Source organism: Hydra vulgaris, chromosome 13 (genome assembly GCF_038396675.1).
Source record: "Hydra vulgaris chromosome 13, alternate assembly HydraT2T_AEP".
NCBI lineage: Eukaryota > Metazoa > Cnidaria > Hydrozoa > Anthoathecata > Hydridae > Hydra > Hydra vulgaris.
Genome location: NC_088932.1, coordinates 53,762,632 through 53,789,309, shown reverse-complemented (window position 1 = coordinate 53,789,309; position 26,678 = coordinate 53,762,632). Strand labels below are relative to the sequence as shown.

Below are 26,678 nucleotides of genomic sequence, written 5' to 3'. Positions count from 1 at the left end.
AAAAATAAAATGCAAGTTCTCATGATGACCCGAGTTGCAATACCAAATGATTCTATCGGTACAAAACAATACCAACATAAGCAATCACTTTTGATACTAGTATCGCGTGATCTTGATATTGATACTGTAAGGCATCAATCCCAACATAACTGATACTTTTGATACCAGTATCGCATGATCTTGATGTTGATACTGTAAAGTATCACATCGAGACCAAACGGTACTAACATAAACGATACTTTCGATACCAGTATTGTGTGATCTCGATATTGATACTATAAATGTAATGAATGGTTATATAAATACTTTTTTTTTTTTAAAAAGAAAGTATTTATATTACCATTCAATAAAACTGTAAGGTATCGCAGCGATACCAAACAATACCAACATTAACGATACTTTCGATACCAGTATCATGTGATTTCGATACTAATACTGTATGGTATCGCACCGATACCAGACGATAAATTGAGACTCAAGACCGATTATCTAGTGTCTAATAATAATAGCAGTAACAAGCTTTTATTTACCTCATTTCTATTTTATTAAATTTTATCATATATAAGGCATTTTTATCCTATATTTGTATTACCTGGATTATCATCTGTTTTATACAAAAATATTTAAAACATTACAACAAGTTGTGAGAGTCTTATGAAAGAGCTTTCAAAGTTTTAAAAGATATTTTAAACTTTCAAGCTGGAGAGAAAATTATTAAATCAGAAGAGATCACTCTATGATTTGAACATCTGCTCAAGGAGTAAATTAACTCAACTTTGCTAGATCCCAAAAATGTTTGCAGAAAAAACAACAAAATTTACGGCAACAAAAATAGCAAAGTTACTTTTTTTTTATTAGTTTAAATAATTAAATTAGTAAAAAATACTTAAGTTGGAACCACTACTTAAGTTGGGACCACTACTTCAGTTTTTACTGAAAACAAAGAAAAGAGTTAAAAAAGTGGTTGAAAGAAAAAAATAAACAAATGTAATGTTTATGAGTCAGGAAATCTCAAATACAAGAGAAAATTCCAAAGCACATATGTTTGAAAAAAAAAACTAAATGAATAAAAGTTTTTGAGAAAGAGATGAAACTATAAAAGGGACGGGAAACTACAGAAGAGATGCTAAAGCTTGGCAGTTAGTTCTACTATATTTGCAATGCATTTTCACCAGCTAGAAACACAGATGCCATTTTCTAGCAGGTGGAAAAAATAAGATTCAATTAAACACTTATTAAATAGTTTTGAGAGGTATGAAGAATGTTCTGAAAGACAGTTTTTTGCAAAACTGTGACAGGAACCAGTCACATTTTTAAACATCTTCACTTCTAACAAAGCTGCAAGCAACCACTAACTATAGTTAGAAGTTACTGGAAGAGAAAAGATAAAGATTGTAGAGCAAGATAACAATTGACAGACAACTTAAAGAATTGCAAACTATATGAATCAGGAAAGCAAGATGAGGGAAGCGAATTCCAAAGAACTGATGTTCAAGGAAAAAAACTAGACGAATAAGAGTTTTTGGAGCACTTAAGAACAGTCACAGAAAAAGGATGAGACTTAATAGAATGACAAGTAACACGAGAATGAATTTTAGTAGATGACACAAGAGACGCTAGCTCCTTAGAGCAGTGTCCATTACAGTATTTCTAGAAAAGATAATGAGAAGCAATATTACGACAATGTGATAATGGTTGGAGATTGGCTGCATAAACAGATCCAACTATGTTTACAATGCGTTTTTGCACTTTGTCTAAAAGAAAAAGGGCATCATAAGATAATCCACCCCAGATATGGCAACAGTATTTCATACAAGACCCGATTTGAGATTTATAGAGATAGAGAATAGAATTCTGAGTAAGAAAGTGTCGAGCTCGATAAAGAGATGCAACCTTAGCAGATGCAAATTTTGCAACTGATTTGATATATGATTTCCAAGAAAAATAGGAAGTAAGAGTTAATCCTAGAAGATGAAGGGTAGATGACTCATTGAGTACATTACTGTTCATAAATATAGGAAGACCTAAATTATTGCAATAACAATTGCCTGAAAAAAAATTAAGTTTTATCTTAATTAAAGTTTACCAGCCACAGTTTACAGCTGTGAGCCCCACTCTGTAGCAGAAGTGAGATCCTTTTCAAGCTCAGATGCCCCTTCCAAGGGGGATCTGAGCTTGAAAAGGATCTCACTTCGGGAGTGATATGAATGTCATATCACTCCAAAAAAAGGATTCTCACTGAGCTGGAGTGATATGAATGTCAAGCAATGGATCAACCTGTTTGACAGCTATATTAAGTAGAACGCAACTAATGGAATCAAGAGATGACGTTGACGAAAAGTTCTTAGCAAACAATTCAGCTTTGTTTTTAGGTGAGAAGACAAAGTCTGAACCTTACAAGAGAGGTGCAATTACAGATTTGCCCTTATTTTTGATACTATTAAAGATTCTCCAGAAGTCACAAGAGTCTAATTTTTGTGATGAAATAAGTAATTTCATGACCTGAGAATAACAGGCTTTGGCATTAGACAAAACCTTTTTACAATGGTTTCTAGCAGTAATAAACAGACGTCTGTTTTCTGGAGAATTATTTTGTTGATAGATATGGAAGTAACGGTTTCGATTGGAAATTGCAGCAGCACAATGTGAGGAAAACCATGGAGAAGAGTGAGGTTTGACCTGGAATTGTTGAGAGGGAACAAAAGATTCAATGCCAGCCTGAATCCACGAAGTTATGTAAGAAGCATATTTGTTGACAGAAAGACGAAAGATTTCTACCCAAGGGCCATCACGAAGAGAGTCTTGGAAAGAGTCCCAGTCAGCTTTAAGGTAGTTGTAAGAGGTACAATAATAGGGGGATTCAGGTGATGAAGAAGAATGAGATATTAGTTTTAGAGAGATCAAACTGTGATCAGATGCACCTAAGGGTAAATGTGGAGAAACTGAGCACTGACTAGGATCAGAAACAAAACATAAGTTGAGTAGAGAAGGTAAATGATTTGGGTTGTCTGGAAAGGGAGTTGAAAAGTTGACTATTTGAGTTAGGGATTGAGAAAGGCAAAAGTTGTGGGCTTTAATGCCTGCAGAATCGCTGATACTAGAGCCAAGCTATTCAGTGTGATGAGCATTAAAGTCAGCAACAATAACACTATTAGCTGATGGATAAAGAGAGAGGGCTTAGCCAATATGATCAGAAATAATATCAAAAAGAGTGCAGTCTTTAGATGAAGGAGAGCGATATAGAACAAAGAGAAAGGCAATAGTGTGAAGTGGTGCTAAACGAAAGCACACGAAAGAATAGTCTGTGGATTCAAACCTAGTTTCCCGACAAATGGGTGGATTCTTATGAATGTAAATGCCCAGGCCAAGCATGTGACTATTGGAGTCTTTACGAATTAGAGGAAGATAACCATCAACACTAAGATCACAAGATGAGACAGCTGAACTCAAAGTAGTCTCACAAAGAGCAAGTAGGTCTGGTGAACTTTGCAAGAGATAAGACTCAACAGAAGAAAAGTTACTTGGAAGAATATTAGTGAATGATAGGTTAAGAGAACTTGGTGATGATGATGGTTTTTTGTGTTTTATAGTTTTTGGTACTTCATTCATTTTTAAATTTGTTAAAGAACTTGAATCAAAGCATAGATAGTACTCAGTACACTGTTTAATAGCCAAAGCAATTGCCTCATTACTATTAATAAACCCTGAGCCGTAACAAAGGGCTCCAAATGTAATCTTGACAATGCACACCAAAAGTACAAACAGGGACACCATCCATGCGCAACATGGCACTGTTAATACTTTGATATATTTCAGCTGTTGATGGAATCAGCCTCTCTGAGAGCTACCGCAGAGTTGGGGAAACTTGACTACCAGCCGCTTGGTTGAGTAAAGGCTAGAGATGGTGTCTCTATAAAAATACTCATGCCCAAGATAAGTATTTTTATAGAGACACCATCTCTAGCCTTTACTCAACCAAGAGCCCCAAGACAGGGGGCGTTTGAAGTTGGAGTTTTTTTTTTTTTTTGTAATTCACCTCTCCAAGGCCAAGAAGGCCACTACAGATGAGGAGGCTACTTGTGGTTGTAACCCTCTCCCAATTTTATAACTCCGAAACACAAACCTTGACGAACGAGGCTGCTGCGTGAAGAAACAAGTTGAACGCGGTACTACCAGGGACGTGGTGGGAATCGAACTCGGAACCTTCGCTTAGCAAGATGAAGCAAGCGCTCTACCACTACTACCACTACTGCACTACTGACATCTAGCTTTTGCCTAAAAAGGCATAGCATATCCTACAAGGCAGCAGGACATGAAGCAGATTATACTGGGTTACATGTTACCAGTTGCAGGATAACCTGACCTGACAACAATTTTGAGATTATAAAGATATTGAGATTATAAAGAATTACAATTTTTACGATTATAAGATTACAATTTTAAATATTGGTGCAAGAAGGTACAACATTAAATATTGAGTACAATATTTTACAGATTAAATTGAGTAATTGATTAAATTGAGTAATCACATTACAATTGAGTAACAGTAACAATTACATTACAATTGAGTACATTAATTGAACTACATTAACGATTGAGTTATTACATTACAACTGAGTAACAAATTAAGTTATTAAAATTACGATTGAGTTACAGATTAAATTAAGTAATTACAGATTAAATTGAGTAAAATATTGAGTACAATACTTTACAGATTAAATATTGGTACAAGTAGGTACAAGATTAAATACTGTGATTACAAAGAAGGTACAAACCAATTAGTGAAAGAAAGTGATTAGGGTTGCTTGGAAAACATTGACTTTTTGAGTAACTATCTGTTGTTACAAAGTTATCATAGTAAGAAATTGAAGAAGACAAAAAATTTCAGCTTAAGAGCCAGCAAGGTCAAAAGCACATAAAAGAATATTCAGAGGATTCAAAAAAGAATATTCATAGGATTTCACAAAAATTAGGTGAATTGAAATGTAAGCTAGTGAAAAATGTTCTAGCCAAGAAATTAGGTGAAAATGAAGAAAGAAAAATCTAGAAAAAAATTAGGTGAATTAAAATGTAAGCTAGTGAAAAATGTTTTAGCCAAGCATGTAATTCTTAGAATTGTTGCAAAACAAAAGATAATAGTTATCAACACTGAAATCCAAAAATAAAAAAGTTGAATTTAAATCAGTCTGACAAAGAGGTTAAACAAGTAGGTCTGGTGAATTAAAGTACAATTCAACAGATGAAAAGTTTCTTCAAAGAATGTTTGTAAATTAAAACAAAGAGGTGGTAAATTTTTTTGTTTCACATTTTTAGGTACTTTATTAATGTTTTCAATTAATAAAAACTACAATAGGTAACTTGACTTAATCATAAATAGCGCATGACACCCTAAGCAATAAGCGATGCAGTTCCTGATAATCAACCTAAAATTGTAACTAAAGTTGTAGCGGGAATGTATGTTTGTAGTTGTATATTGTAGTATGTTTTATGCAAAAAAATACTACTATGTTTTATGCAAAAAAATACTACTATGTTTTATGCAAAAAAATACTACTATGTTTTATGCAAAAAAAAATTAGTTCATTTTTTCAATTTCATTAACTCAAACCTTTAAACAATAAAACGAAAAATTTTTTGAATTTAAATTACAGAAAGGTAAATGAATTTAAATTACAAAAAGGAAACATGGAAATTTGCGTTCAATATTTCAAGAGTTTATACAAAAACATTTTATATTAACAAAAACGCATGGTATGACAACTGACTTTTTTTTCTAAAAACTTTATCTTTTCTTTTCTTACTGTTTTTCCTTATGTAGCTTTTACACCTGTGCCAGCCTATTAAATGAAGGAGTGTAAGACTGGTCTTTTAGGCAAGTGGCAGGAATTATTTTAGGTCAGCTTAAGTTAGAGTTAACTGCTCCTGGCCTTTACCTTAAACAGTGAATCCTACAAGGCAGCAGAACATGAAACAGGTTGTACTAGATTACAATTAACTAGTGACAGAGTGATCATTATGATCCTAATCCTGGGCAAATAACTGCAACATATTACTGGAACATAGTACTGGAACAAATAAAAATCAAATAAAATCAAATATATTCTGAATAAAGTTGTTACATCAAGGTATTTACAAATAGTAATAAGTACCAATACAAAGTAAACACCTGTCAAATTCAATAATAATAAAATGGATATAATAATAATAATTTAATAATAATATCAGTAGAAGTAATAAAAATAATAGTAGTGATAAGAGCAATTAAAATTAATAGTAAAGATTATAAAAACTATGTATGTAATAATAATAGTAATAATAATATTTTTCTAAAAAACAGTTAAAGAGAGCAGTTTTAAATTATATTACAAATTATTGAACCGATTACTGGATTACTAAATTATTGGACCAATTGTTAATTACTAATTACTAAATTATTGGAACAAATTACTGGAACCAATTACTGATAGCAGCCCCTTCAACTGTAGCGCCTCACCTTACACACACAAATATATATATATATATATATATATATATATATATATATATATATATATATATATATATATATATATATATATATATATGTATATATATATATATGTATATATATATATATATATATATATATATATATATATATATATATATATGTATATATATATATATATATACATATATATATATATATATATATATATATATATATATATATATATATATATATATATATATATATATATATATATATATATATATATATAGTAGTTTATTAAGTTTCATAGGTATTGGTATAAGGTTTGCAAAGTTTCATGCTAGAATTTTAAATTATATATAAAATATATATAAAAACAATTTTTTTGACATTTTACTCAAAAACCAGGGGTTTTTTTAGTAATGTAGCTGAAACTTTTTCTTACTATTTTATTTTTAGATTTTATCTAAAAATAGAATATAATAATAATTTTGATTTACACATTGTTTTTTCAGACCTCTTTGCCTGAAAAAGTCTTGGTGACCATTGAATTTTAAACCTTGTCTGAAAAAATACTCCGTTAACTTTTAATGAACAATATTATTAAAAATGTTTACTCACACTTTGATTTAAAGTAAAATACTTTGCAAAACAAATTTAATGGTATTAGGGTTGTAAAAAAAATTTAAGGGTATTAGGATTGTAAAATAAATTTATGTGTATTAGGATTGTAAAGCAAATTTAAGGGTATTAGGGTTTTAAAACAAATTTAAGGGTATTAGGATTGAACTCGATTGAAGTTTTAATTATCATAACTTTTTGAAAAACATCTTTACTTGGCACCATTCTTCATTGTTTGGTTCAAAATAGTGTATAGGAGATAGATGAAGAAAAAAAAATCACTATTAATATATTTATCACTATGCATATTGTTAACAGTTATTTTTTATAATACAAACTTTTATACAATATAATCCTTCAGTTTAGAGAACATTTTTTAACACTGAAAATCCTTCCATTTAGAGAACAACTTGACGAATTAAAAAACTTTCAGTTTACAAAATAAATTTGTGTCATTTTTTAAACAAAATATAACAAAAATTTGTTTTGCTAAATGAGAGAAGGATATCTATGTAATACAAATAAGCCTTAAGTGGGGAGAAGATGGTGTCCTTATATGCCTCATTAAAAGTATTGATAAAAAAATTCTAGTGATTTAAAAAGTGCATTCTCAAAAGTTATATTTGGCAAGATGCCAAATGCATCAAATATAAATGCTTTTGTCTAGGAAGATATATAAGATATGCCAGATATATTGACTCATCCACATATACCCAATTTTGTCAAAAAAACATCAAATAATATCAACATTATAGGACTTAGAAATAAATTTTTAGAAAGTTGTTTTTTGTTTATAAGTTACTTTAATTTTGGAAACCAACACAATAACTTGAATCTATAAACCCTTTTGGCTTCGTGAAAAATATATTCTGTTATATTTAATTTTTCTTTAAGTAGATATTTGTAGTGGTGAGCGCTTGCTTTCTGTTCTGAGTTTGACCCCCACTATATCCCTAGTAGTACTGCACTCAAATTATTTCTCCACGCAGCAGGCTTATTCATCAAGATTTCAGAGTTTAAGGGTTGAGGGAGGGTTTGTAACAACATTTAAAGAAAAAAAAAGAGTATCCTCCTCCTCCCTCAATAGCCTCCTCTATAGGGCCCCTGGGGCTTTGAGGAGGTGAATACATTAAAAATTTTATAAGCTTTTTATATAAGAAAATTCTAATAAAAAATTTGTAAAACTCACAGTTCTTTAAAGTAAATGGCATAAAACAATATGTTATATGATGCACTAGTCATTGTAAAATTCCAAGTTACTTTGACACATTTAGTTGAATTGCATTCTATTGCTGTCATATCTGTTTCCATGTTTAAGTCAGGGGGAATAAATTCTTCCACGTGCATAGCAAGCATTTGCGTATCACCTGAGTAAACATATATTTTATTCATTGAAATTATATTTTTATTTACGTTATTCATTGACAATTTTTATTTTTAATTCTATTTTACTTGAATAAATAATTTAAAAAAATAATAACAGTAAAATAATCTTTTAGTAAGAAGATCAAGAAAAAGAATGAAACTGAACTTCAGACATTTATAACACAAATAAATATATATATATATATATATATATATATATATATATATATATATATATATATATATATATATATATATATATATATATATATATATATATATATGCATATATATGTATATCATGTTTAAAATACTTTTTGTTAAAAAAGTTAAACAAAAAGTTTTTTAAACATGATTATATATATATATATATGTATATATATATATATATATATATATATATATATATATATATATATATATATATATATATATATATATATAATCATGTTTAAAAAACTTTTTGTTTAGTAATTTAGCACTATTTTTGCTTAATGCAACATGTTAAAATTTTTCAAAACAAATTGAATTTGAAATAAAGCTTTTGTTTTGATGTAAAAACCATTTTAAAAAACAAATTTAGCGGAAGTTTTAAAATTACGTTATCAAACTTTGCAATAGGTTTTACTAAATTTAAGATTTGTTGTTATTAATGCGAATATGAGTTATATTATTTATATACATTTTGAAGATAATATAATGCTGCTTTACAAAAATTGTAGTTTTTATCATGATATAAAACAGCAAAGTTTTTAGTTTGTAAATCAATTAAGTTTACTTTACCCCTCATTTTTCTGTCTAATGCGTTTAAAGTGAACTAGTCTTTTTGTTATGCTTTTTCATCAAATACTTTTAGCAGAACTGTATATATACATCGTAAATTACTTGACAAAATTTTTTACCCTTAAAATAAATATTTGTTTTAGAAGTTTGTTTAAAAATTATTTCAGAAATATAACATATTGAAATAATGCCAAGAAACATTAAGAAAAACTTTTTTAGAAGGTAAACATATGCACCTAATTTGATATCGCATATCTTATTCTCAGTAGGTAAACCTTCAACCATATGCACCTAATTTGCTAATTGCTTATCTTTGATGGTCATATGAATCATATTTCTTTAGAAACTGTTAAAAAAACAATTAAAAATCCTATAACTATTTTGTGTTTGCCAGCACACTGTTTGCATCTGATGCAACCACTTGATGTGGGAGTCTTTCACTAAGTTAAATATGTACAACGTGAAACTCTGGCCTAATTGGTATACAGAGTCTTGGTTGAAGGTGCTTGGGAAACCTGTTTTTCCATCTTTATTAAAAAAAACTTTATGAAACCTTTTTTAAGCCAGCTCATTTAGTACAATCATTTGCTAAAACTGAAAATTTCCCCCTTGATCCATCTGCTATATCATCTGACAAGTCAACTCCTTCTGAAATCTATAAACACCCTTTTTCTTAGAAAACAAATTATTGTGACAAGAGCATCCTTCAAAACGTCATTTTGAACACCAATGGCAATGATCAAAACAATACCTGTGAAAATTTTTATGAAAGAAATACAACACTATAATATTAGTAGACGAAGACTTAAACAATGAAAAAACAAATCAACTAATAATTCAAGATTATTTTAATGGAAATAAAACCATAAGAGAAATAGTGAAAGAACAGTTAATGGCCACAAAGGATGATGTTTGTTCATATAACAAGCAACCTACGAAAAAAATAAAAAGACGCTATGGAGGTGAGTGTCTTGCATCAGAAGATGCGTTTAAAAGATTAAACGATGAAGAAAATAGTAGTAGTTCCTTTACCCCAATGTGGGGGTAAAGTGAACTATTGAACATGTTTTTTTTGAATATATATTTAGTATTGTAATAACAATTTTTAATCTTATTAGTTTGTTTCATGTACCTAATACTTTAAATGGTATAAATTTTGAAAACTGTATGATGTTAGGCTTTTTTTCTGAATAATTTTCCTTTAAATATCAAAAACAGTTTACTTTTACTAGTTTACCTTAAGCATTTTACCCCCCATCTTCCCTTTAAGCATTTTTGGCAGTTCAATAGAGTGTTGCTCTTTTCTTATCTAGTGGACCATTAATGGCATCCGCTATAAGTGGCCAGCCAAAACTTTATAACATGTAAAACATTGGCTAGCGATTGGATAGCCACTTTTGGTGGCTGCTACAAATAGTGCACTAAGTAACTGATGAGCAAACTTTAGTGGACCACTTAAAATGCAACTTAAAAAGTCCACTATATTTACTTTTATAAATTAACAAAGTAAAACATGATTTTTTACTTTAAAATTTAGATTTTTCAAACTACTTTTTAAAAAGCTTTTTAACTAATATGTCATACATTTCTTTATCAATCCAAACAGAGCTGCAAGAAATTACTATTAGGTTGAAAAGACTAAAAATGTTTAGTTTACTTAGTAGACATTAGAAAATATCAAAGTATCCAACTTTTTAATAATCAAGTTTCAAAGAAGTTGAGCTTGGAAGTGAAACTCTTTTAAATTTAAAAAAAGACTTAATTTTATGCTTTTGTTTTTTCTGGTTTATCTTTTATTCATTTTATCATTTGTTATGATTTTGATTTTTTTTTTTTAGTTTTAATTTATCTTTTCAGTTTATGGCTTGTTTATTTTTAATTTTAGTTTAATTTTACATTTATTTAGTAAACACATTTTTTATACATGCAAATTTTTAAAACTTGCAAAGAGCCATAGCTAAGTTATCAAAATGTGTGGGCATATAAGGCATGCTACCGCACACCTCTTATGAGAAAGCCTGGTTACAATAAAAATCTTAGCTGAATGACGAGTTATGCAAGATTGAGTTTTGTTCATGGAACTGAAGCGTTGATAGTTCCTTTAAGTAACCAAAATGGAGTAGTAAGATTATCACTTTAGCAGTAAGAAAGATTATTTATATTGATGAAGAACAACACAGGACCAGAGATAAAAAATTCTGGGAACTGGGATTAGAATATTCTGGAATGGGATAAAAAGTTAATGGAAATGAAGAAGAAAGTTCATCCATCAAGAACAAGTTTGATACTGTAATTAGAAAGGATTCAAAAACTTTAAAAATTTACACCATATAAATTGAACACATGGAGAAGACAAGGATGCGAGACTCTATTAAAAGTCTTTGATAAATCAAGAGTAACAGCCTTTGCATCACTGTTTCCATCACTCACTTTTGCCTCACTGTTTCCATCAAATTAGTGATAAAACTTTTTTATTATAACGCAAGGGGTGAATTAAGTGTTGAATTGCGATATCACCTAATATATAGTTAATTATAATTAAATTTTTAGTTTTTCAAAAACTGTTAACACTGTTTTTATTACAAAACTCAACAGTTGCTATTCAATAGAAACTATTTGTGTATTGATTTTGAAATCACAAAAATAATCTCATTATAAAATCATATCATTATTATTGTTATTATTATTATTAATTATGATTTAAGCTTTAAGATCTTAATTTATTTGACAAATGATCAGATAAAACTAGAAAAATAAAGCATACAACCATTATTATTCAACAATTATCAATATTTTTATTACTAATTAACTCATATCTAATTGAAAACATTTTTAAATGTTAAAATTTTTAAATATTAATATTACATTTTTAAAACAACCTTTAAATAAATAAATCTTTAAAGCTTACCCTTAACTAAAATTGAATTTTAATTTTTCCTACAATGTGAAAATAACTTTGGCGTAAGTTTTAATTGGTTGATTTTAAGATAACAGCACATATTTTTTGGACCTTTAGTAATTATCGTTTTATCTTGGTTTTTATTTACAATACCTGATTAACTGGTTATTAAACAAACAATAAGTTAAAGTATAGTAAGCTTTGAAGATTCATTTATTTAAAGGTTGTTTTAAAAATGTAATACTAATATTAAAAAATTTTAATATTTAAAAATGTTTTCAAAAAATAAGTTTTGACTGTTATTATTTTTGCAGTTGTAAAATTATTTTGTTTTTTCATATATTTTCCTAGTATGATAAATTGACCCTTGCATTAAAACAGTGTTCACAGCTTTTAATGAGAATGATAAAACTGATTTTAAAAACCAGAAATATTTCTAGATATCAAAATTCATAACTTAACTCAGTTAACAAGTCAACAGTAGAGTTCATTGAAATCCATATTGTCATATTTGTATCATCCATATTGTCATGTTTGTGACATCCATATTGACATGTTTGTAACATCCATATTGTCGTGATTGTGACATCCATATTGTCGTGTTTGTGACATCCATATTTTCATCTTTGTGACATCCATATTGTCATGTTTGTGACACCCATATTGTCATGTTTGTGATACCCATATTGACATGTTTGTGACATCCATATTGTCATATTTGTGAACATTCATGATTGTCAGAGTATAAATATTATTAATTAGAATAAAGATTTTTTAACTTTATTTTAAAGAATAATATTTAATAATCTTTAAAACTTTTTAAGAAAATATTTTTCATAAAATATTTATCTTGTTTTTCATGAAATATTTATCTTGTTTTTCATAAAATATTTATTTTGTTTGTTAAGATAATAAATTTATTTAGATGATCATTCAACTTACAGATTAAGTAATAAAACTTTCCTATTTAAATAAAAATAAATTAAATAAAAATTAAATTCAAGACTACTAATTCAAAATTTTTCATAATCACCATCATTATCAGCAGCAGCATCTGTACACTCTACTAAATCTATCTAAATCTTCCTTGTCACACCTTATCAGATACACTCAAATACTCCCAATGTCTTTGACATTACTCTTTTTCTTTTCTTTTAAACAAAACATCTCATCATCTCTGTTCAAGACAATTAACAATTAACATTTATTTAAAAGCAATTAACTTTATTGCTCATATTTTACAGTTATACAACGTAACACCCAGGTTGTTCTCACCCTCTTCTCTTCTTATCTATCAGCTGCTTTAATTGTAACTTTAAGATAATAAAACAGAAAAAAACATTCTTCGCGCCCATCACTATATTCTTCGCGCCCACTTTTTCTCAACTTCTCTATGTATTCTTAGCTCAACTGAAATCTTAATATTAATTCTTCTTCTGTCTCTGCAATCAAGCATAAACCACAGAAAAGCTCTGAAGGTAAATAAAAAACTGAACTTTTTAGAGAAAGCTTCCAAAACAATAATAAAAAGCAAATGAATGAGCACTGAATTGCAACAGGTAGAAACATTGTTGTCGAACCTATCAGTAGATAGGACGGAGAAACTAATAGACTCGGAAAACTTACTTCTTCAAATATTAAAATGGGATTAGGAAAGTTAGATTAATCAAATACAAAGATATTTGATGCAAAACTTACAAACTTCTTTCAAGAAGTAAATAAGTTTGAAACATCTAACAGCACTATAAGGAAAGTAAAGCTTCATATCACTTGCAACAGTAAAAATGTAAATTATTACATTAAATGTATATCATGTAATAAACAAGCCACATATACTGGTAAAACTAATAATCTAAGATTACATATAAACAGATATATTTCTAGTTGCAGAACGTGGCTAACCACTGCTATTTTAGACAACCATGTTTATACCTGTCAACATGCCTGTAATAGTTTTAAACCTTTGAATTGAACCAAATTGAAGTAATACTTCAATTTGGTTCAATTCAATTTATTACTTAAGTAATAATAAATTTTAAATATAAATTTTTTTATCAGTGTGTTTTTTGAAATTGTATTTTAAATAAAACTTTGAGACAATAAAATTTATTGGAGTTCCAATTTTGTTGTTACTGGTTTGACAAATTTTTCAATTTATATTAGTTAAAACCATATTTAAAGTTATGTGTGTATATATATATATATATATATATATATATATATATATATATATATATATATATATATATGCACACAATATACATACATATATATATATATATCTTTTATATATTTATATATTTATATATATATATATATATATATATATATATATATATATATATATATATATATATATATATATATATATATATATATATATATATATATATATATATATATATATATATATATATATATATATATATATATACACACACAAACATTGCAGTGGTATTAAAAATTTTTATATTGTTAAATTTGTGCTTGCTAATCCCTAATTATGTTCTATATGATAAAATGATATTAGATTTTAAAGGCTTGTTCAAGACATTTAAACAAAATGATTTTTAAAACCTACTAACATATACATGTATATATAGGCAATATTACTACTAGGGTGGCTCTAAAAACAACATTTTTGAAAAAAACCTATTCCTACCCCTTTACTTTGTTCTATATAATACTAAAACACTTAGTTTAAAATTTTTTTGAACAAAAAATTATTTTAGGGGTAGCTCAAGACCCTTAAAAATTTGACTGGTCCCTAAAATTTTGAAAATAAAAGTTCTTCTAAAATATGTCAACCTGGTACTCAAAAGAAGCTAAATTATATAAAAACTTCAAAAACAGTAATCACTTTACAAAAAAAGCATGTTTAAAAAAACTATTTTTTTAAAACTTGAAAATAATGACTTTTTATATTTTCAGCTTAAAAACATTAGTTTTTATGCATTTATTTTAGAAAAAATTTATTTTTCTGTAAATTGATTATTATTTTTAAAGTGTTTATATAATTTGGCTTCTTTTGAGTACCAGGTTGACATACTTCAGAAAAACTTTTATTTTCAAAATTTTTGGGACCAGTCAAATTTTAAGGGTCTTGAGCTACCCCTAAAATAATTTTTTGTTCAAAAAAATTTTAAACATGGTGTTTTTATATTATATAGAACAAAGTTAAGGGGGTAGGAGCAGGTTTTTTTCAAAAATGTTGTTTTAAGAGCCACCCTCATTACTACACATATATCCATTTTATAACAACATTAATATTTAACAAAAAGTTTGGAAATTAAATATATTCACATGAAACTTTGTGGCCATTATTCTGAAGTGAAATTTCTCCGGTTACTTTACTTCCATTTTTGTAATGAATTCGATCTTGTAAATTTCGTATGTGAAGAGGGCACAAGCGAGGGTTATACTGAAAAAATATTCCACCATCACTAACAATTATACTTTCATTTCCAGGCCATAATTCACTTAACTGACTGTTTTCATAAACAGCCATAACATATCTAAATAAGTGAAAACACGAAAAATTCATTATATATATATATATATAAAGTAAAATAACTTGTTCAATAAAAAAAAATTCATAAATTGCAAATCATTTTCAAGTTTAAATTACTAAAAATTGATTTTAAAATTTTTAAAATTATTATTACTAGAAAAAGTTTAATAAAGAAAGCCTTTAACTATTGTTTTAATTTTACCTTTACCATTTTCTAGGTTGGTTGCAGAGCCACAATTGGCAACTATTGTCAGTCTACATATGATCACTTTAAAACATATTTTGTAACAGTTGAAAAAATGTAAAAAGTACACTTACTTTATCTAAAATTAGTTTAAACAACTTGTGGTTTAAATTGGCCAAAAAAAATTACACTATTTGTAATGATTTACAATTGTAATATTTTTAACTTTACTTGTAATATTTTAAATTTACTTGATTTATATATGCACTCTATAGAAAAGTAACTTTTAATAAGCTAGTTTTCAAAAAATATTGTCATATGACCCTAGAAAGTTTAAAAAATATTGTCATATGACCCTAGAAAATTTAAAAAATATTGTCATATGACCCTAGAAAGTTTAAAAAATATTGTCATATGACCCTAGAAAGTTTAAAAAATATTGTCATATGACCCTAGAAAGTTTAAAAAATATTGTCATATGACCCTAGAAAGTTTAAAAAATATTGTCATATGACCCTAGAAAGTTTAAAAAAGGTTTTTTAAAAGTTTTTAAAAAAAAGATAAATTTTTTTTTTTTTAAATGAACATTTTAAATAATGTATTTTTATTTTATACTTATTTTATTTTATTTCTAAATAACTCTAAATCTTATTCATGCTTTTTAATAATTACTTTTTTAATATAATAAATTTTAATGTAATACTTAATTGCATTTTACATTTTATTATCTTTACATTTTGTTTTCATTATTTATTTTTATTATATTCTACATGGCCTTAATAGACTTTTGACTATATTCATAATTGCTGAAAATGACAATCCTGTATAAATTTTCTTTTTAAATGATTAAAACTCATTAACTACTAATTTTTTTTTATATTTTTTATTAAAACCATATTTCAAATTAAATATAAAAATGACATCAATAAAAATGACAAAAACAACTTATCAAACTTACTTGTTGTGCAACAAAGCATTTTGTGGAGTTTCAATCACTTCAAGACTGGAAAGAAAGTTTAATGATTTAAGCGAGGATTTCTGAATTTTTAAGTGACCTTTGAGTACTTTCAATGACTTTAATTCATTTAATGAATCTTCAGCTTTACCTTGATTTGAAAATATTTTACATGGTTACACCTTTCATAAAGAATTCCAAGAAGAACTAACAATAAATTTTTTACCTGTTCCTTCCTGAAGTTGAAAAGTAAGACTTCCCTCAAAAACACTACATCCAACTAAACCTTTTTTAGCAATATCAGAAGGTACACGAATCAATGCACCATTATACAATGTGCCATCTGTCATAATATCTTGATATTTGCAGACTAGAAAAAAAAATTAATCTAAAATACTTCTTTTGATATAAACTAATTATGTTATAAACTTTTATTTATAATACTGCCTTAATTTTTCAAAATCAAAAAAAAAATTATATAAATCAAAAGTTCAATGATCAAAAGATCAATGATCAAGCATTTGTAGTTTTAGAATTATTATTTAACATTTTTTATAAAATATGTAAAGATTTTTTTGGTAAATGCACACAACATAAAATTTAACATCAAACAGAAGCATTAATAAAGTTTTGGAGTACTCTACAGAAGCTCTGAAACAATAAATTTTTTATATAGTTTTAATTATTTTTTTAAATAGTTTTATTTATTATCCAGTTAGATTGCAATACTGACTAGCATGAGGTAAATTGCAGGCAATTAGACCTGTTGTAAGGACATGCCCCTGACAAATGGCATTGGTGCAGGCCTCTTGCTCTAATTGTTTTAATTTGGTCACTTATATACGATCATTGTGTTGCACAAACAATTATAAATATATTCTTTGTGACTGGTGAGCCCTGACTTCCTCCAATGTACATCACAACGACAATACAGACATTAGGCTATCCTGTGCAATGTGGTTATGGTGCTCAATAATGACTTCACTGACTCATAAGTACATCAAGTTTTAACAGGGAACCAGTTTTAAATTGCATATCAAAACGTTGTTAATTGTGCACTACGTACCTTCAGTTTGTTAAACATTTAACCACATCATTGGGTAAAGTATGGAACATTAAAACTTCATTATCATGTAATTCCAAAATAATTATTTCATTTCATGTTATGGATGTGAAGGAAAAACAACATATATTGGTAAAACTAATAACCTAAGATTAAGAACACATTTATACATTCAGAACAGGTATCGATTCAGATAAATTTAATCAGCATGTTTTCAAATGCCATAAAAATGAACTTTTTTACAAATTATTTCCTGTTAAAACTCTTAAATGAGAATTTACTTATTTATGAAGCTCACCTGCATAAACAGGGACATGCCACAATGAACATATAAACAGAGAGCAATTATTTTCACATTACTTTCAAAATTTCTTCTCCAATAAGAATCAAGTTATACTAAATTATTGTTAATTATAGTTTTTTTTTTAACTTTTTATAAAAAGTTCAATATAAAAGATTTTTATAATTTTGCAAATCTTGTACACAGCTGTAGATTTTAAATGAAAGGCCTTCTGTGTTTGAGAAAAGTTGAAATATTTGTTTAAATTTAACTAATAAATATATTTTACTCATCTTTGTATGAATAGTTTTTTCATTTGTTACCTGGAATTTTTACTTAATGATCTGCAAAATAGATAAATGTCAGGAAAGGCAAAAAAAATTTTGAAGACATCAAAAATAAAAAATTAAAAAAAAAATTTAGTTTCAGTTTTGAAAATAAATAAAAAATTTAGTTTCAGATTAATAGAAATATTTAAAAAAGCCAAATACAAAATAAAAATATTTAGTTTCTTATTGGTTTAAAATTTTGTTGAAAATTTTCTTTTATTCTTTTTCTGCACAGTTATAAAAAACAGAACAGAAACTAATAGAAAGACTATTATTGTTGCAAATTATATATTGGTAATAGATAAACTTTTGAAAACTGTGTATCTTCAAGTTTACCTTTATTACATTTCATTCCAGGTTTACACTTCTCACACTTTTTTGTTTGGTTATTACTGATGTAATTGACAGGACACTTTGTAACACATTCTCCTTGCCATAAATAGTGACGATATTCTGTGGAATTAATTGACCAATATGGACAAGATTCTTGACAAAAAAACTTGTCAACCTAAAAAAAATAATTAGTTGTAATATTACGTTTTGATTAAAAAATTTAGAACTTCAGAAAGTTATTTACCAAATATTGTTTTCTAGGGCATTTGCTAACACATTCCCCAGTAGATTTTATGCGATATTTTCTGCATGCATGACAAGTATTTGTAGAGTTTATTGCAGAACAACCACCTAAACACTCGTGGTGACAACATATATGATCAGAACCATCCAAGCATCCCTCTGGACCACATTGAGTATTGCAAACTATAAAATGAAAAAACTGAATTAAAATGAACTAAACTATACATATACCCAGAGCCGGCTCGTAGCGTGTGCGAAACGTGCGAAACACACAGGCGCACCATTAAAAAGGCACAAAATTAAAAATCTTAGAAACAAAATATATAGGCCTTTCTAGATCTATAACTAAAAATGCAAAAGGTACTAAGTCTATTTTTGTAAAAACTGAGTTATGTCCCTTGTCCAATCCCAATCAGTTTTTTTTCAATGTTTTCTGCTAACCAATCAGACAAATTTACATTAATAATACTTATTAATATGCGTTAATTTTCCATCTAAAAATGCTTGCTTTTCCTAACAAATCCAGGCAAATCCATGTCAAAAGTTATAGGCTCACTAAGTCTTTGGCCCCACATGAGATATATACATTTTATATACAATATAAAAGGTAAAAAAATCGGTGTACAGCAAGCATTTAACTGATATGAATTCCAAGCTTTTTATAATCCTTGTGCCTGTCACTCTTTGAATTTGGTTGTTACGGATGCAGTCCAAGGGTTGGCAAATTTTTGAATCAAAATGTTGCAAATTAACAGTAAAGTCATTAAGTCATTAAGTACTACCAGATGGGAAAGTCATGTGATAATAAATCATAATAAATTTCTTTTAATCCCAATTTTAGAGCACGAACAGCACTCGTGCTCTAAAATTGGGATTAAAAGAAATTTATTATGCATTGAAAGAAGTTGTTAACATTGAAAAAGATTTTATTACTAGATTAACTGCTGAATCACTTGCATCAAAATTAGACAGTTTTGAATTCATGTGTGGTTTGGCACGATGTATTAACTGAAATTAATTGTACTAGCAAACTACTACAATCTTAAACTGTAGACGTGAAGACTGCTACAAATGCATTAAAGAAAACTATTGATTTATTTGTTACTAAACACACTGAAGATTCTTACAAAATATATATTTCAAAAGCCAAAATACTAGCTAATGATGCAAATTTGGTTGACGAATTCAGTTTTATTTCTTGTGAAAGAGCAAGAAAAAGAAAAAGATTTTTTGATGATGAACTTTGAGGAAGATAGTGATATACAACCAAACCAAAAATTCAAAAAGCAGTTTTTTAATGTTCTCTTTAAAATAGCTAAAGAATCGATAAATTAACAAATTGAATACTTTCCAAGTTTTGATATAACAATAGAACCATTCAGGTTTTTGTATGAAATCAAAGATATTGATAAAATAGGAGAAGAAGACATAATTAATAAATGCAGATTACTGGAAAAAGTATTGACTCATGGTAAATCAAAAGATGTGTGTTCAGAGGATTTGTTTCTGGAACTTAATTTGTTATCACGGAAATTGATAATTTGTTATCACGGAAAAAGATGGGAAAAAATCACCGGAATCTGTGCTTAAATGGATCTATGATAGTCAGCTTGAAAAACTGTTTCCAAGTGTTTGTATTTCCCTACAAATATTATTAACACTACTGGTAACAGTGAGTACAGGGGAACTCAGTTTTTCCAAATTAAAATTAATAAAAAACTATTTACGATCAAAAAATTGATACTTTAAGATTAAATTTTGCAAAATATAAAGTTAGACGTGTTCCATTTTCTTAAAATTAAAATATAAAACTAAAATTCAAAATTGTTAAGAAAGTTTTTTATTTATAGTATGTATTAAATCTAAAAAGTCTCGAATTTAAATCTAAAAGGCGCCTAATATATTCTTGCACACATATAATATGTTTCATGAGCCGGCTCTGCATATACCACATCCTGATATATTAAAATACTTTCAAGAACTTATCATTTTGATAAAAACTTGTGACAAGAAAAATGTAAGAAAAATAGGTTATGAGATTAAAATTTTAAAAAAATTCACCTCCCATAAACAGCGGTATTTATTTTTCTATGTAGAAATATAAATATCAATTATAAAATTATTATTAATGCTCATGTTCTAAATTTTATTTGTATCAATCAATGATAAATACAAATAAAACATTTGTATTGGACATTTTTTAATCATAACTTTAAATGATACCTACAACGTTGACATTGTGCTTTGTTCTGTTGTTTTCTTGGCCCAGGCCCCCAACAATATTGAGCTTTAGGATCACTATCATGTCCAGGAGCAGGATGGCAGTGTCCTTTTAGACAACCTAAATCACAGTTTAATTTATTGGATTCCAAATAAATTCCATACTGTCCTGTTTGATGAATGTCCTTAAAATATAATATATACAGATTTTAAAAAAATTTAATGCAAATTTAAAAACTATACCATAAAAATGATAATACAAGGTACATAAGATAATACAAAGTATTACCTTTACAATTGATTTCCAACGTATTGTGTTTACATAGCACAATCGATGATTTCTTCCAATATGAACACCGCCATTAAGGATAGTAGTTAGACTTGGAAAGTAAATTTCTTTTATTTCATTATAATAAATAACAAGTGCATAATTTAATAAAAGGTCTCCTCCACGAATCACTGTCAATCCTGGAAACAAGTGAAAAAACTTAATAGTGCAAAGCGATATTACTAAATATCCAGTAATTTCTCTAAGCTTTGGAAAATATGGCTTAAAATTTTCATCATCATAGTACTTTATACTCTTTACAATAAGATTTCCATGCCAACAAGTGCAATTTTGAAGTTTTTGACAAAATTCCACACTTTGACAGTCTCCATTTTGTTTTAACCAAATAGTAGTGGTAGCTTTTTGACCAATACAGACTAAAATAATAAATTCCAAACAATATATTACAACCCACAACATTAAAAAACAATTTTAAACAAGCTAAAACAAAACCAATTAATATAAAACAAAACAGTGCAAAACAAAACAATAAAGCTTCTTGAAATACAAACTATGTTGTTTTTAAATACTATATATATATATATATATATATATATATATATATATATATATATATATATATATATATATATATATATATATATATATATATATATATATATATATATATATCATTATCCAAATCATATTATAAATATGCAGTAGGGGAGAGTGGTGCACCTTGGAGGTGAGTGTACCTTGGAGGCACGTCAATTGTGCTGCCATCTCGAGTGATGAATTCAAACTGAAATTTTAGATGCATGTATTGGCCTCTAAAGGCTCATAATAAGTTGCTTTACCGCAGTTTAACACATTTGTTGTTGCAATAAAAATAAAAGTATGTTTCTGGTACCAAAAAGTAATTTTTTTAGAGTGCATTCTTTTTTTCTACAACTGTAGGTATAAACTTGTTTAAAAACTGATTATCAAAAATTGTAAAACATGTTTTCAGCTGCATTTATGCATGCTTGAAACTGCTTAACTCCTAACCTATAAACATATGGTAGCGGTTTTGTAAAAACTGTGGTAGCGGTGTACCTTGGAGGTAGTTAATGTCATGTACTTTGATGGTACTATTAAGGTACAAACTTGCATGATTTTGTTAATACTATTATAACTAGTATTTGTTATGAAAGTATTTTTTTAATGTAATATATTGTTATAGTTTATTATGATATTTTTTTTGTATATTAAGAATCCTATAAGTAAACATTATATCAAATTTCTGCCATGTTGAGTACTTAATCTGTTAAAATAATATCTCCAAGGTACAAAATACATACCTCCAAGGTACACCACCGGTGGTGAAAAAATATGTCTGGATGTTTAATAAAAAATCGTAGAGTAACTAATATCATAAAGTTAATAAGTATTTTTTTTAATATTTGTATAATTTTTGTAATATTTGTAAAATTTTTAATATTTGTAAGTAGGTATTTTTTTTAATATTTGTAAAAGTTTGAAAATACCTCCGAGGTACATCCCCTATATTTTTACTAAAAATATCTGGTAAAAATCTGGAAATATAAATGCATTTTGTGTAACTGAGAATATCTCATGTGTTTGAAAAGAAATTCATTATTTGTAAGTGCATACAAATAATGCATACATATTTTAAACATTATTTGTTCGTGAAAAATGTTAACATTTAATTTTACATATAATTAATAAAGCGGTGTAGTGCTGCAGATGTAACAAAGCAAAAAAATTATGAAGCGCGATTGACAAGGTTCTTCCATAGAGAACTTTTCTTTGAAAAAGTTTTATTTCAAGGTAGTTTTATGTTTTTTAACTATTATTGCTGAGTTTTTTTTCTAAGTTTCATAGAATAAGTTCATCAATGCATAAATCTACTGACATGGCCCTAGTCAGAGTTGAGTGTACATATATCAACTAACTTAAATAGGGATAGGCGCAGTGGAGCGTACATACATTAACTGAGGGTTTAGATTTTGAAAGACATTCTTTTATATAAAAGAAAAGTATTTCAATATTTAGGGTTAATAAATTAATTCAATTTATATAAAAAAATTATTAAATTAAATTAGACTAGATTTTTATGTAACATTGGCAAAACAATTAATAACTACATGCATACAAACAAGAAAAAAACTGCTGATTATTTAACAGAAGCTTATTTAGGAAATCAATGGACAATTCACCCCCTCATTACTGGAGCTCTATTTAATATAAGTTTTCAAATTTCTTTTCTATACTTTATTATTTTATAACAAAATAATAATTTAAATTCTTATTTTGTTGCATTCAAAGTTTTTTTCAAACTATTATGTGCTGCATATAAACGCCTTTGATTATTAGTAATTTCATTTTAAGTTTAGCTCTGTTAACTTAAACTAAAAGTTGACTCCACGAGGTTAGGATATAAGATCTTTTAAAAACGATCTTAATCCTTAAAACCTGCAACTTTGCTTCCTATTAAAATATTTTTGATAAAATTTTGTTAAAAGTAAAGTGAGTAATTTTGAATAAAAATAATCAATTATCTATTCAATAATAAATATATTCTTAACAGAAAAATGCATTCTAGATAGGTAGAATAATGTATTCTATACAGATAAAGCAATTTATTTTAGACAGGTATACGAAATTATTTTAGACAGGTAACCATTCTATTCTAGACAGGTCACTCAAAGTTAAACTAAATTTTCATATTATCTTAAATGACTAAGTTAGATTAAATTTTTATATTGTCTTAAATGATTCAAGACTAAATTTTCGTATTGTCTTCAATGACATATTCAATTGTATCATATTTCAATTACCATTATGATGTTAGACATAAAATAAAAAAACAATTATTTATGAAAGGTTACCTTCACTCAAGACAACATGAAAATTCAACACTATCAGTAAAAATAAAAAAAATAAACTTTGAATATTTCGCATCATTTACATTATCCACAATGAACCATGGTCAAATGTTACAATTTTTTAAATGTTGCATTTTATAAAAATAGATTTCTTGTTGTTACTAAAAAAAAAATTAACAAACATTTAAATCATCAAAAAACAAAACAATATAAAGTTTTTAAAAAAAATATATCATCAACGGAAACAACAAAGTAAACCGACATCATTTATTATAAATTTAATCTATCATCAGATTAGACAAATTGTTTGTTGAACTAAAAAAGAAATGTTACAAAAAAAACTTACAATGAGTATGATAAATATCTTTATGCAAAAAATATGAACACCAATTTCTTCTTTATAAAACATTCTATTATAAAGAGATTAGAGGCTCTTTTAAAAATAATCTGTTGTAATCAGAACACTAGAAATATTTCTTTTTATATAATGAAAAAAATATATATTCATTGTTTTTTATTCAAATGATAAAGAAAGTGTTAAGATAAAAAAAAAATGTATGAGGATATATGTAAAATTATATTGAACAAATGTATGAGGGCATATTGGAAAACAATTATCAAAAATTAATAATTAAAGTGTACAACACAATGTTTAAATTATTTTTTTTTCTTTATAAAAAAATATTTAAAATAGCAAATTTAATTCTCTGTAAAGTGTTTAAATGAGCAAAAAGAAAACATTTCAAAATCTTGGTTGTCATAGCGAGAGAATTCCTTATCAATAATCAAAATTACTGCAGCATAATTTAAAAAATTTTTATATTGTGTATGCGACAGAATATTTTCAAATAATAAAATAAGAAAGCATTTAAACTTGCTAAAATATATTTTAAAATAATAAAACAAAATAAAAAAACTTAAAAAATTAAACTCTAAAATATAAAATACTTTTTAAATATTTTTCAGCTTTTTAAGATATGTTGTCAGTTTTGTTGGGTAGTCTGTCATTACACCATCCACTTTTAATTGATTGAAACAATTGTCAAAATCTTTTTCATCATTTACTACCCACAAGTAAACTTGTATACCACGTTTTTGTAAGTGTTGAAATATTACAGGCCGAATAAGCAACCAACCTGTAATTTTAAATAGAATGCGTTCAGCTAAACTTAAATCTGCACGTTTCAAAATACTAGGTGGATATGGCAATTCGAGAAAACATTCTTTGAGAGGTACAAATGGCAGTAATCCAGTATAAAACAAAATCATAAGAGTTAAACATCTTTCTTTTGAAAACACCAAGTGTATGTTTGGGTCTTGACTATAAACATAGTTTGCAACTTTTTTGTTTGCATTACCAATTGCTACCAAATTTTTTCTTTCAAATTCTTCTACCAAAGCAATAACTTTTTCAATCAGGTCTTTGTTATAAATCTTTGGATCAATATTGATAGGGATATTTGGAAATTCTTTAAAAACAGTTCTCAGTAATGGAATAAAACGGTCATTATTATTACATACTGAAACATCGTGGTGACTAAATGTAACAGGAATTTGGTGCAACAAAGGAGGAAGATTATTAAAGTTCAAGTCTGAAATATTTGCATCAACACCAGTTAATCTTTTTAAATTATTATCGTGAGATACAACAACCTAAAATTCCATTAACACATCAGTACCCTTAGACTGCTCCATTAACTCAACAGTTTCTTATTTATTAATTTATGAGATAAAACAACATTTATCAAACATATTTTTATTTTATTTTATTTGATACTTTAAAGACAAAAACTATGTTTCATAGAACAAATATGTTTGATTGCATCATTTTCATTGAATTCTGACAATGAGTTAGTGATAAAAAAGTGAAAAAAGAATTTTGTTGATTAAAAATTGTATTTTGATGGTAATGAATACTCAAAATATCAAAGCCAAACATAATTTTATTGTATAAATATATTTCATTAAACCATAAAATTATTGAAAATATCAATGATATATTTGATAGAACTATTGATATATATATTATATAATTTGACTTCAATAAAAAAGAAGAACCATTTAATTATATATATATATATATATATATATATATATATATATATATATATATATATATATATATATATATATATATATATATATATATACATATATATATACACTCACACACACACATATATATATATATATATATATATATATATATATATATATATATATGCATATATATATATATATATATATATATATATATATAT

The 26,678-nt window shown here is 26.8% G+C and overlaps 1 protein-coding gene across 1 annotated transcript in view; it reads right to left on the bottom strand.

The window, feature by feature from the left end:
* LOC100214733 (putative insulin-like peptide receptor) overlaps positions 1-24,580 on the bottom strand; it is a gene marked incomplete at its 5' end in the record, with an annotated part of 47,862 nt that extends 23,282 nt beyond the window's left edge. Inside the window, 9 exon segments of the mRNA NM_001309771.1 lie at positions 8,283-8,460; positions 15,444-15,655; positions 16,794-16,941; positions 17,017-17,160; positions 18,799-18,970; positions 19,040-19,221; positions 21,266-21,443; positions 21,548-21,963; positions 24,421-24,580. Coding sequence (NP_001296700.1) covers positions 8,283-8,460; positions 15,444-15,655; positions 16,794-16,941; positions 17,017-17,160; positions 18,799-18,970; positions 19,040-19,221; positions 21,266-21,443; positions 21,548-21,963; positions 24,421-24,496 — 1,706 coding nt within the window.
* Positions 24,581-26,678: the final 2,098 nt, after the last annotated feature.